Source organism: Sciurus vulgaris (genome assembly GCF_902686455.1).
Source record: "Sciurus vulgaris genome assembly, chromosome: 13".
Classification (NCBI taxonomy): Eukaryota; Metazoa; Chordata; class Mammalia; order Rodentia; family Sciuridae; genus Sciurus; species Sciurus vulgaris.
In genome coordinates this window covers 60,494,135-60,507,682 of record NC_136474.1, presented here as the reverse complement: position 1 = coordinate 60,507,682, position 13,548 = coordinate 60,494,135, and the positions used below count along the sequence as shown (strand labels likewise).

Sequence of the window (13,548 nt, the reverse complement as noted above, 5' to 3'; positions counted from 1 at the left end):
GTAAGTTAAGTAAGTGTAAGTGTAGTTAAGAAAGCAAAGTGGATCACTAGCATTATCAAGTGATAGAAACCAAACACCGAGAGTAAGAAGCTGGTTTTGAAATTGCTACTCCAGTAGAAATCAGACTGTCCTTCGTAGGTGGGTGGAATGGCCCTTTCCTCTTGGAAGAGAAAGGTTTTACCACTGGTTAAGTCCTCAAGTCTTTAACCACAGTAAGATCCAGCCACATGGCAATATCCTAGGCTGTCCTAATTAGCACTAAAGATCATTCCAAGTTGCTCGCTCTTGAGTTCTAGCATCTTAGAAATCATCATCAAGGGTCTCAGAGACTGTAAAAAATCAGAGACTTGTCCAAATGAGACCCAGCACGGTACTCTTCACACTTACTCACCTCATATATACTGGTAGGAAGTTATAACATTAATAAACAAGAGAGAGGGAAAAAGAGCTGAGAAGTCCACCTTAGGTTGAAAATCTTCTAGAGAAGCTCTTTAAACCCTGGAAGACCTCCATCTCCACTAGGACATGCGATAGGAGGATTTTAGTGCTCTAACAGAGAGAATAGCTGGGGAACTACTCTATGATTAGTGGTTCAGGGATACTGGCATACTGACCGTGTGCCGTGGTCAAGCTGATTTACATACAGCTTTATGAGTGAATGCTCTTCAGCCACAGGGCTGGGTGCACTTATCCCCTCAGGTAACCTGAGGGATGCAAACAATGAGAGCTCATTAAAATCTCCATGGACAGAGCAAGGCCCACTCAGAGAGGAAAACCGTTCAGTGTACACAGCTTTATTGAACAGCAGCACCCTTAACACAGAAACCAGGGTCCAGTCTCCGTGGTGACAAGGAAGAACTGCCCGCTTTAAACAACATGTCTGTGGTTCACAGGGAACATGCCAAAAGGACTGAAAATGGGAGAAAAGGGAAGTGATCATGTTTTGAGTTAATGGGTACCATGTACCCTGGAGAAAGCAGAACAGCTCAAAGCATTATAGGCATATTTTAGGGTAGAGGAAGTCATGTTATCCATCTAGACGCATCCACCATAAGCACCGTCCGAGCTGAAATGATATAAAATGACCTTCAGTAAGGATGGGGTCTACCTCTGCTTGGCATTTACAGAGTGCAGAGCTTCCTAATAAAAGCACAATTTCTTTCTAAATAATCCTAGTTCTTTCCTAGGCAGATGAACAGGCCTGTGTGTCCTGCAGATTTTACAGATTATGGTTTTCTTTTAAATTTGCTGGTGGTTCTAGAAAGGCCAACAGGAAGTTACTGAGGATCTAAATCATCATTTCACTGTGGATGTTCTGCAGTACAAGTACCTTCTCATTGCTACTTGTTACATAATTTATATTTTGGAAATAACATGTACTGCCCCACTGTCTTACTCCTGCTGGCTACAATTATGGGATGGTGGGGAACGTCTTAGTCTCATGTTCCCACTGATGGGCCAATACAGGAATGCAGGGAAAAAAATTAGCAGTGTGCTGAGTCTTGCTGTCTTCCAATCCTCACTAGGCTATGCCTGGATATTTGTGAAATTGGCACTTTACAAAACTCTCCAGGGAAAAGATGGATTATGTGTATTTTGTAAAATATGAGTTTTTTTTTTCTGCTGAAAGGAATTGAGATTTTACGTTCACTCACTCAGTCACTTCAATTTTTCTTACCTCTGTTCTTGCTTTCCTGTAAACCTTCTCCATGTATACACAAACCAACTTTCAGATGCTTGATTCACAAATATCACAATTTGATCAAATGACTCAGCACCTCTTGAGCCCTGCATGTTTCCAATGCTAACTGTTAGAGAAGAATGCTTCTCCTGTTCCTGAATCTTGTGCAAAAGATGAAACATATATCCACCATTTTAAAAAGTTTTTTTTATTATCCCTATAATTACTTATATGGAAACTACATTTCTAAGTTTGGTCTTCAGCCTCTAGCCTCACAAACTTCAGAAAAGGATTCACCAGAAGAGGATTCTTGTATATCTGGAGCCTCAAATAATGAGATATTTCAGAATCTATATAATAACATGCCATCACATCTTGAAATTCCAACTTCCTGGTGCTAAAACGTGACTCACTCAGTGGGATGAATACATGTGCGTCCATAGTAAAATTAAAACATACCCCACATTCTTACTGTGAGGAGATTAGAAATGCAGGTTTCCAGAAATGACATGAACCCTCAAAGCCATCCCAACCCTCTTTAAATGTTTCCAAATGACTGAAACTGAAAACCTGTGATGGATATGTACCAGTTAGTTTCCAATAACAGTCTTCTGCACTTGACTTACAATAGAATATTTTTTTTTTTACCATAGAACCAAGGATTATTTTATAATAGGACTTATTTTATAATAAAATTGGAACTTACCTCCTGGTAATAAAAGGACTTCCTGAGGAGGGAACAGAGTGGGAGAACAGGGTGTCATTCATGCTGGTCACAGGTCTGGGAGGCCTAAAACAGAGTACAGTGTGTGTAGACAGTTAAAGTGAAGCAAAGTCATGAATGAAAAACTATCCACAGTCCTTGAGGAGAGGGGATGGGAAGACCAGAGTGCTATACTGCTCAGGATCAACATGAAAGTGGACATATTTCAGTTAAACTGTTTGTTCCTTGAGAATGTAGCGTCTCAGTTGAATATGTAAGGGAGATCTCTGGGCAACATGAGCATGTTTATTCAAGGCTCGGAGCTTCACTGAATCATGTTCTCAAATGGGTCAAGATTTTGAAGAAGGCTGATGCCTTACTTCTACTGAAGAGAAAAGCTCGGAAAACATGATGATCAGAATCCATATTTCCTTGGAAAGAAGAGGAATTCTGAGCCCTCAGACACTTTCCTCTGTGTTCCTCATGACAATGGCCCTTTCTTTCTTTCTTTCTTTCTTTCTTTCTTTCTTTCTTTCTTTTTTTGCTGCTTCTTTTTTTTAAAATTTATTTTTATTGTAAACAAATGGGATACATGTTGTTTCTCTGTTTGTACCTGGAGTAAAGGCATACCATTTGTGTAATCATACATTTACATAGAATAATGTTGTTTGATTCATTCTGTTATTTTTTCCATTCCCCGCACCCCTCCCACCCCTCCCACTCCTCTTTTCCCTCTATACAGTCCCTCCTTCCTCCATTCTTGCCCCCTCCCACCCCCATTATGTGTCATCATCCACTTATCAGCGAGATCATTCTTCCTTTGGTTTTTTTGAGATTGGCTTATCTCACTTAGCATGATATGCTCCAATTTCATCCATTTGCCTGCAAATGCCATAGTTTTATTATTATTTATGGCTGAGTAATATTCCAGACAATGGCCCTTTCTAATATGCAGAAGGGCATAGGCTGCCAAACAATACCTTGCCTTGTATGCTCTTTATTCTTTTGTCTTTTTAATTTATAAAATTTCAAACTTTTTTCATTTGTTCTTTTTAGTTATACATGACAGTAGAATGTATTTTGACATATAATATATACATGGAGTATAACTTCCCATTTTTGTGGTTGTATATGATGAGGATACACTGGTCATGTATTCATATATGAACATAGGAAAGTTATGTCTAATTCATTCTACTGTCTTTCCTATTTCCATACCCCTTCCCTTCTCTTCATTCCCCTTTGTCTAATCCAATGAACTTCTATTCTTCTGTACTCACAGCTTATTGTGTGTTAGCATCCACATATCAGAGAGAACATCCAGCCTTTGGTTTATTGGGAATGGCTTATTTCACTTAACATAATACTCTCCAGTTCCATCTATTTACTGGCAAAAGCCATAATTTCATTCTTCTTTATGGCTGTGTAATATTCCATGTGTATATGTACCACATTTTCTTTATCCATTCATATGAAGGTGCAATGAAGCAGCACAAGGACTCACTGTTTCTGATTTTTGGCTGAACCATACAATGGGGTGCATGGTGTAAAGCATCCCCTAAATTTCACTCTATTCATATGATGAGTGAAAGGAAATACGATTCAATATTTCTTAGCCCTACACATCAATTAAGTCCTTTTGGGTCTCTCTTCTTTGGTCTTTTTTCATTTCATTCTGTCCCTCTTTCCCTATCATGAATATTTTAATTCAGACAAAATTATGGAGCCAAGATCCCTATTTCATGTGCAAGCAGTGTTTGGTCTTATTTTAGGTTCCATGTAAGAGACTGAACAATAAGGTGAGATGAAATCATTCTGAGTCAGAGGACGTTTTACTTTTACTCTAATTCCATATTTGAGGGGCTGGGGAGATAGCTCAGTCAGTAGAGTGCTTGCCTTGTAAGCACAAGGCCCTGGGTTCGATCCCTAGCACCCCCCCCCCCAAAAAAAGTAGTAGAAGTAGTAATTTCATATTTGAATTTGACAGTATAGAATTTTTTGAAGATGAGACATTATTTATAGTAGCCCAAAGGATCAATTCAATTCATGTTGGCTTGGTTAAAAGCCAAATTTGTAAATAGTTTAATTTTTAGGGAACTGGAATTAGTTTGGGATTTTATAATGATGAGATTCTGGGGAAAAGAGACTTGTCTACCCCAATGTTTTTATTGAAATGGACATGACACTCCACAGGTTTTAAAATGTCAATATTATATGCAGCAATTCTTTGAAACATTTTCCTAGTAGCTGGTGCTATCTGTGTTATAAGATGCATTATTTACTGGACGAGGCCAAAACAGCAGATTGAGTATTTCATCTACTCTGGATATATTAACTGAAGTTCTGAAAATGATCTTAGTGTTTTGCATCACTTGTCTAGGATGTATCTTGCTATAAGTGAGCAACTTGAGGCTGATTTAAAACTAATTCTGCTTTGAGTCAAACACTTTATAAGAAGGATGCTAATTTTACCCAAATGTCCTCTTGTAACTATGAATTTAGGAACATTTGATTTTAAAACATTTAACAGAATGGAACACCCTCACTGTAGCTTTGCAAAAAGTTAAAAAGAAAATAAAGGTGACTCCACACTTCTGGTTCTCTTTTGTCTGTTTTAAAAAATGCTTTCATCTTGTTCCATTTGTAGAAAACAAGTGGATTTGGAATGCTTTTTAACTAGCTTGGTAAATTTAGTCTATTGAACCTGGTCATTGCAAAGTTGAAATTGAGATTTCTTAGCAAACGGCTTCATGTTTATGGTTCACTATCAAAATGTTGAACTTGGAACAGAGAATGGCTAAACCTTGGCACCAAATGGTGGTTTTCAGAGGGTATGATGTTCCTATTTCCTCCATAGCCAAATGGCAAGTTGCCTTAATCCAATAAACAGGTCACATTGGGAATGTGGCACATATTTACTCTTATGAAGATGAAACAGTACCACAAAATGGAGAAAGTCACAGGGTATAGTACAAAGTTTTTTTTTTTTTTTTTTTCTTCTTCTTCTGGATAAGATCTTTGCAGAAGACATTTTTATAAAATTGGCATCCTTTTTATAAACTCAGAGTTCATCTCAAGGCAGAATAAGTTTAAACTAAGTAACTTCATGTTAACTTACTTGTTTGGTGTCTCATAACCACTTATAATTATGATTCTAAATCTTTATAAATACATGGGAGACTATTGAACTACTTACCAAGTATCACTTTTGGCAGCAAAAATTGAACAGAATAGAGACTGTTAATCATGGCAACATTTATGAGCAATACAATAGCTAAGAACAAAAGCCAAAAAACAAAATGCCACCACCTGCTCATTTCTATTTAAGGACTAATTCATGGTTGGCAACACCTCTTTACTGCATGTGTATAAAATCCCTTGGCTATAGTAAGGGCATGATATTTTTTGTGTTACATGATTCATTTCCATAGGCAAATCTGTGTGAGATAGTAGGATTCAACCTGTTTAAAAGTTCTATTGATTCGGTCTCAGTTTACTCTATCTTAGGCTTAAAATGTTAATCTAGTTACACAGTTTATGCTACATTTTTTCCCCAATTTTACACTTAAAAGTTGGAACCAGAGTATTTAATAATGAAAATATTTTCTAATTTATTTATTATGTATTGATCAAACATAAGTCAAGTATTTTTGTCTCAATTAATACCTATAACTTTTTACTTCTGAAGACTGGATATGCATATTAGAACCCTAGTGCCATGATTTTAAACACAATCACAGCAAGAAGGGTGCATTGAAGAAGACGATATAATGCTCAGCATCTAATTCCATATTCATGGGCTTCAGAACATTAATCATGCTTCAGTGTTGCAAAGGGACATGCATGAATATTCTCATTATGTGACTTTTTTTTTAGGTGGTATCTTTGAAGAATTTGCACTAATTTACAAAATTAATACACTTTTTCATAATTACAAAGAAAAATATGCTTTGTGTTCTCAGTTTATGGTGTAAGGCTCAATGTCCCAATCCTGGGTCACCTAGTGTATGACAGAGTATGCTCATCAATATTGTCAGTGCCTGCTGCTTCCTTCCCTGCCTTTGTCTGTGAGCTCATGTATGTATGTAAGTGACATAGATTGGGATATTTTTGTAAACATGTGTCCACTGAATGATAAAGATGTGGTTTGTACCACAACTGACAAATCGATTAATAAACTATTTCAAAAAGGTCAGGAATCATACTGTCAGGGTGCTCTTTGCTAGAGACACAAACAGTGAAGTTTCATACTATACATATTCTTATACTATGATAATATTCCTTCAGCTTGAGACCTTCATGCTTTAAGCCATATTGGGCAGCAATAAATTAAGATAATTAAGTGGGGGTGGGAATATTGATGTGTTTTATTTCTTAAAGTGTTCATTCACTTATTTTTAATCTCTAGATGTGGTACAATGGCTTATTCTAAAAGGACATGCATGGAATACCAAATATTTTTGTCAAATGTATCAAAATTAGTTGGAAGAAGTGTGAATGTTCATTAACTTTTGAATACATGCTCATTATAGCAGATTAAGGCAGTATTTCTTTGAAAAAGATGAAAGATGTCATTTATTTTGTTATTTAAATGATCTGTCTGTACTTATGATGATTTAGAATAGCTAAGTGAGCAGCATAGTTTAAAATTAGAAGTCTTAGAATATCCTCACCTTCCCCAAAAGTATGCATATCTATTCATTATACAGCATTTGACTAATGAAACAATATGAGGAAAATTTCTATAGCTAAAACGTACAAAAAAATTCTAATATAGACTGGACTTTCTGCATCTAGAATTTCTTGTATATTATTTTAATAAATTCCTCATACAATTTGCATTTTAAAATTAAGATGATTTTGGAAAAATATTTTATCAGTGAGTGTAGATCAGTATTTTGATTCAAGAACTGTTTTGGGACTCTGGTTAAACATATGGAAGTTTTATCAGAAAAAGGCACACTTTGTGTAGAATTTTAAGGGAATTTTGAAAATTTTCCAAGGAACCCCTAGGAAGAACCCATTGCAGCTCAGTGGTAGAGCATGTGCTTAGCATATTTGAGGCCTTGTTTTTAATCTCCACCACCAGGAATAAATAAATACATAAAATAAAGTACTTATTATGTAGGTATTTCCCTTAGTTAATGCAGCAAATAGCACATCAGATCATATTGTCCCTAGAAATTAAAATTAAAAACATTTTTCTCAGCCAATTAAATAACACACACACACACACACACACACACACACACACACACACACACACACACACACCAGCCCTGAGCATTGAGCATCGTGTACAAGGCCCTGTGCTAGGTAACACACACTGTGAAACTGGCTTTTACTTCCTGGTGTCTCACTTTCTAATTCTTTCTAGAACTGGGCAGCAGCATCCTCATTCTGTTCTCCTGCAAAGCTCTTAGCTCCAGGTGACTTACCCATACTGTATCATCATCATGCCCCTGAGGCTGCCAGTAGAAAGCGACTCTGGGCAGAACTCACAGCATGGACTTGCTTTCTCTGTGTTATGTTCCTTCACTAACAACTTGGTGATGTTTCTAGTTGACTATAGGAATAAAAGTTGAGACCTTAATAGGAACAGCTCCTATGAAGCAGATTTATCCGAGAGGGAAATTCCCCAGATTTATTTACTCCTGGCATATTTTTAGGAGTATAATTTCCAAAAATAAGATAGCCAACATTCTCCAGAATTGGTTCACATTAGTTTTCTGGATGCTTGGCTCAGACCAGTGTGTTGCCAGAGAAACAGAAGCCACTGTTCTATGTGTATTACTGGGGTCAGTGAGCTCTCAGCGCACGCTCAGGAGCAAACAGCACAAAGAGCTGCAGTATTTATGCAAAGCTCATAAATGCAATGTAACACAAAGGAGTGGATGGTATTTGCTTGGGCCCATGAGAGGAAAGAGTTACTGCTTTCATAAGGGTCTTATCCCCTCTAGTGCCTCTTACAGATCGTGTTCTGACCTGCCCGAAGCACGAACTGTGCATCAGTCAATTCCTATACTGGTAGGTCCAGGAGTCTGCCTACTGATGTCAACATGTAAATACAAGCCTTGTGGTGTGGCAGGTCCCACTAGACAAAGGTGGCTTATAAGGAGGAGGAACCGTCTATTCCAGAGACCCCTGTGAGTACACAATTCCTAACTTGTATAGAAGCAGACAAGGAGCATTTTTCCTTGGACTCCAAGTTCACAGCAAGGGAGAAGCGCTTTCTTTCAATCACTGGCCAAACTTCCTGTCCACAAACTCACACATACTTTGGAGAATTCTTCTTTTTGAGTTGGGGGAGAGTGAACTGAGGAGGACTCCCACCAGTTCTCCCTTTTAACCTTCTCATGAGCAGACCATGAATTTTCTAAAGTTTTGTAGCTTGAAATTTAAAAGAAACACACACAATTTTTAGATTTGCTGGTTAATTTTAAGATGACTGGCTCCACAGAGAAATGAAACAGCGTTTTTAGATTTGGGACTCAAAGTGCATATGCTATTAAGGTATGATATGCTTAAATTTTTTAAAACTGTGGCAATTCCCTTGAGCATTAACTTCCAATTGTGAAAACCCTACTAACATTTATATTTTATAACTAAGCTTTTTGAATGTTTTTCACCTTAAGGAGAATTATGCTAGTGTTGCATACTTTACAGTCAGGTAGAAGAACTGCATAGGTCAACAGGAAAAACCTATCATGGCATTATTTTGATTCTTTTTTTTTTTTAAAGAATAAATTTTAAAACTTGGTCTCTGACAACTGATATGAAATTGCTTCTGTATGGTTCCAGACAGGTGTCAGTGAAGAAAGATGATTTTAATCTTAATCTGAGTGGGGGTCGGGGGAAAAGATACTCACACAATGTGAGCCAAGTTGAGTGGCTTCTCAGGCTGATCCGGAAACATGGGGTGCAAAGGTTCACGGCTGGAAGCACAGCTCAGGGACTTGCTTAATGCATTGGTCAGCTTCTTTGCAGGTGATTTCTGGAAAGAAGAAAGGGAGAAGTGATAACAACTAACCATGATGTAACATTTTATAATGGTTTTTTATAATAGCCATTCATTCATTCATTCATTCATTCATTCATTCATTCATGTTCAAGAGATCCTTTTTGAGTGCTCAAAGTCAGGAAGCTTGGACTAGACAGCTGGAACAAGCCACGGGGTACCTAATGCCTGCTGCTTCATGTCAGCAAATGCTGTGATAAATGGAAGCAGTTACTGAGCATGGGCACTTAATGAAGAACCTTTCTGACAAAAACCCAGGGGACTGGGAAGATAACTTCAGATGGAGGAAACAGCAACTAGAAAGGCAGGAGGAGGAGGAACAGAGTCTGTTCTGGAGAGGAAAGCAGGAGGCAGGTCACCAAGGTCCCTCCATGGCATGTTCAGACCTGGGTCTTTGTCTCATGGGCGAAGGAAGGTGATGAAGATTTTACAGGGATTACAGGATGATACCTGACTCTAGAAGGATTGTTCCCACTTAAGAGCAGAAGATGTCTTTGAGGGGACAGGACTGGGACGAAGGAGCTGAGCAGAAGGTTTGGCAGGAATCCAGGTGCAAGGTGTTTCAGTGTGGCCCAACACATCCAATTAGAAGTAAAAGTGGAACTACAATCCCCATCTCTCAAATTTAAAATTCACGTTCTGCCCAGAGCATTGTGCCACCTTTTTCATTTGGACTGATGGAATCTTTTTCTTCATGTGACACCATCAAAATTATAAACATGTAACATATTTCTGTAAGATAAGATATTTATCCATATAATAAATCCCTAACCAAATTTTCCCTTTCTGTGAGGAGCCATTTATAATTTTGGTACTTCCTTTGACACCTGGAGTTCATAATTATTAATATAATAAAGTGACTTTTGCCCTCATTGTTTAACAGCATTGTTGAGAAGTTCTCTTTTGGCTTCTCTTAGGAGATGTGGATTCTTAGGGCTCTTAAGTTACCAGTAACAATAGAGCTTCTCCCACAAGCCCTGGGCACTTTGTTCTGATCCAACTTTGTAGACAGTATCCTGTTACACAATTTTAGAGTACACCACACTTAAGAAAGAGGCGCCCTTTGTGGGTAAGCATGTACATAAAAACAACTATAAAATGATTAGTCTTCAAACATCAACCCTGTAGGATCTGGAATAGAAGTCTGGAAACTGATAATATGTTGACAACATAGAAAGTGTTTGCTTCTATCTTCTGTGCTGAATTGCAGTTTATGATCTGTGTTCACATATTTATCCTCAGCACATGATACAACTCATAGTGAGGGGAGGCCTATGACCTGGCAGGAAGCTCTCATGTACTTTGCCTTAGTGAAGAACTCAAAGTAAAAATATGACAGGTGATGAACTATTAATGAGGTTAGAATGAATATCAGTTCCCTATAATGATTCCTAGAAGGAACATTCTCATTTAAGATGCATGTTCTGAAGAATTTTTTTAAAAAAATATGTTACCCTTTGAATAAAGACTATAGACAGAATTGAAATATACTTACATATAGAAAACTCATACAGCTATGCATTATTTTTTTGTAACAGAACTATTTCAAGAGGGACTGGCAGGGCTGGCAGTATATGCTATAAGAGCAACATTGCTAGAACTTTGAGTTGAACTGAGATATAAGTTAGAGAAGTGCAAACCATTCAAATAGTAGCACACAGAGTGAGCCAAATTTCTCTCATAGACCCAGAGCCTGTGCTCCTGAGAATACATCTATCACATGAACACTCACATGTGACCTTTCCCAAGCTGGTCACTCACATTGTTCATAAAAAGTTGACTTGCTAATTATAACCACAGTTTCTCCTCCACACTTTCTGGGGAAAAAAAAATAAAAGGAAATAATAATAAATCCAAACTCTTATACTTTTTTCCTTAGCACTCTGTTCATGCACTCAGAAGAACTCAGGGATCTAAGAAAAGTGAAACTAACAATATGTTTCAGCAATTTCCGCAAAACCAAAACAAAATAAAATTTGGAAAAACCCTTAACTTACTGTGAAAATAAGAATGTCTTCCAGAAGATGCTTGCTGTGCAGTTGTTATTTAAATCAGTACTGAATTGTCTATAGTCCAAGAAGCAACATGGTTTGAATCTTCCTATAGTTAAGCCTTAGGTCACTGGGTTCAGACAGAATGAGTAAGAGATCCCAGGAAGCAGGAGAGCGGGGAAGCGGGCAGGAATGTTAGAACAGGAGTAGAAGTTCAGCCTGTCCCTTAACTGTCACCATCCTTGATATTCCCTTTCATTCCACGCAACACTCGCACATCCCATGGTGCGGGGACCTTGCCTTACCCATGACGTGTACTCTTTCATTTGGTGCTGGTTGCTATGGGAACCACCGGCATGCCCCCTCCAGAAGCAGTCCTGACAGAGCTGGTAATTGTGACACTGTTGGCATCGGTAGCGAAATCCCATCATGCTCTCGCTGTGGCAGTAGGAACACTCAACCGGATGGAAGACTGAGCGGGGAGTGAATGAAAAGAAACCCAAGAAAACAACAGTATGAACGAGAACCAGGAGAATGGTCTAAATGGAATTGCGTTTGTTTGCTGTGTGCCATGATTCTGGAGGACAGTTCATTTGGCTCAGGAGAACATTTAGTTTATTCTTGGAATCTCACTACCTTTCCATGCATGTGGGTGGGGGGGATAAAATGAGATAGAGAATAGGTGTCCTTTCAGCAACGCGGATCTCTGTAACGCCATTGGCTCTTTCCACTTTCATCTCTTACATTACAAGAATATAAATTACTCAAACTGACTTGCTTTTCCCCCAAACTGCTCTCTGTCTCCTGGAGACCAGCACAGCTCACTAAAAAGATTCAGAAGCAGAATGGATGGACACAGTGGACTGTCCAGGGGGTAGAGAGCAAATATCAAAGAAATGGAAAATGGGAGGAAGAAAAAGAAAGGGAGATGGGGGAGGAGTAGAAAAAGTGGATGAGAGATTCCAGTTACTTTTTAAAAAAATGGAGTGGCTAATGGGCTTATTCAAGAGTGACACTGGCTTCATCTAACAGTTTTTCTTCTCTGAAACAGGTGGAGAGGACCCCAAAAGACATGTAAATTATCTGAATGTAGTTCTACTTCAGAGGGTTCAAGACACACTTACCTTTCTTTGGCAGGAAATAAGAATTATTAAGTAGGGAAGGTAAAATATTTTAGATTCAAAACTAACAAATGATCAAATCCATTTAATAGTCTACATTCTCTGGGCTCAAGATACTAAAGCAACAACAGCACAACAGTTCTTGTGTTTGGTAAAGTTATTCTCTGGCTAACCAGCCAGGAAAAATAAAAATGCATATAAGAATAAATGAAGGGCTGGGGATATAGCTCAGTTGGTAGGGTACTTGCCTCACAGGCACAAGGCCCTGGGTTTAATTCCCAGCACCACAAAAAAAAAAAAAAAAAAAAAAAAAAAAGGATAAATGAAGATAAAAGCAGTGTGAAAACAAAGGTCTAAGAAGTTCTGGGTGCACTCTCTTCTCAACAAGCATCCTAAGCCCCTTTTCTGACTCTGGGGAAAGAAAGACAAGGAGGGGGGCTTTGATCTCAAGCAACTCTACTGGGACAAGTGCCTAAGAAACTGATCTCCTGCAACAGGAAATAGTGAGATGGCAGAAATGAAATAAGAGCTTTACAACTGGAAAATGTCTGGTCCTGCAACTGCAAACAGCGACTAAACTCATCCTGTGTCATAATATGAACCGTGATTACTCTTTACTTCTGAATATGAATAAGAAGCATTTAAAAAATTCGTTGTTAGTAATTGCAGAGACTAGTAAATTCATCCTTTCCATTTTGCCCATGGGTAAAAGGATAGGTTCATAAATTTTAACTAAGATAGATAATGCAATCAGAGAACAAAATTCTGAATGAGAATTTAAAATGAGCCCTAATATCTACTAAAGAAATAAATAGAGATCGAGATTCTAGTAAGAGACATGGGATAAATTATGTCCTATTCAAGTCGGAAGAAATTTCAAAGTTTAATTAGATAATAAATAACACCTAAAGATTAGAGGGAAGTACTAAACTGTTCAGTGTTTTAAATTTCTTTAACTTTGGTCTTATATATTTCACATTTCAATCTGTATATACTAAAAGTAAATACTTTTATGCTAGAAATACTTTTGTTTT

The 13,548-nt window shown here is 37.8% G+C and overlaps 1 protein-coding gene across 18 annotated transcripts in view; it reads right to left on the bottom strand.

Annotated features, from left to right (window-relative positions):
- The window catches only part of DTNA (dystrobrevin alpha), a 357,757-nt gene that overhangs the window by 60,831 nt on the left and 283,378 nt on the right, over positions 1–13,548 (bottom strand). For 12 of the 18 annotated variants that reach the window (XM_079108515.1, XM_079108517.1, XM_079108514.1 and 9 more), the window contains 4 exons: positions 11,699–11,865; positions 9,254–9,378; positions 2,388–2,471; positions 615–704 (listed from right to left, as the gene is read on the bottom strand). In XM_079108515.1, coding sequence (XP_078964641.1) covers positions 615–704; positions 2,388–2,471; positions 9,254–9,378; positions 11,699–11,865 — 466 coding nt within the window. Of the gene's footprint in view, positions 1–614; positions 705–756; positions 1,067–2,387; positions 2,472–9,253; positions 9,379–11,698; positions 11,866–13,548 lie in introns of those variants that run through there. The other 6 variants (XM_079108505.1, XM_079108506.1, XM_079108510.1 and 3 more) reach the window with 2 other exon arrangements.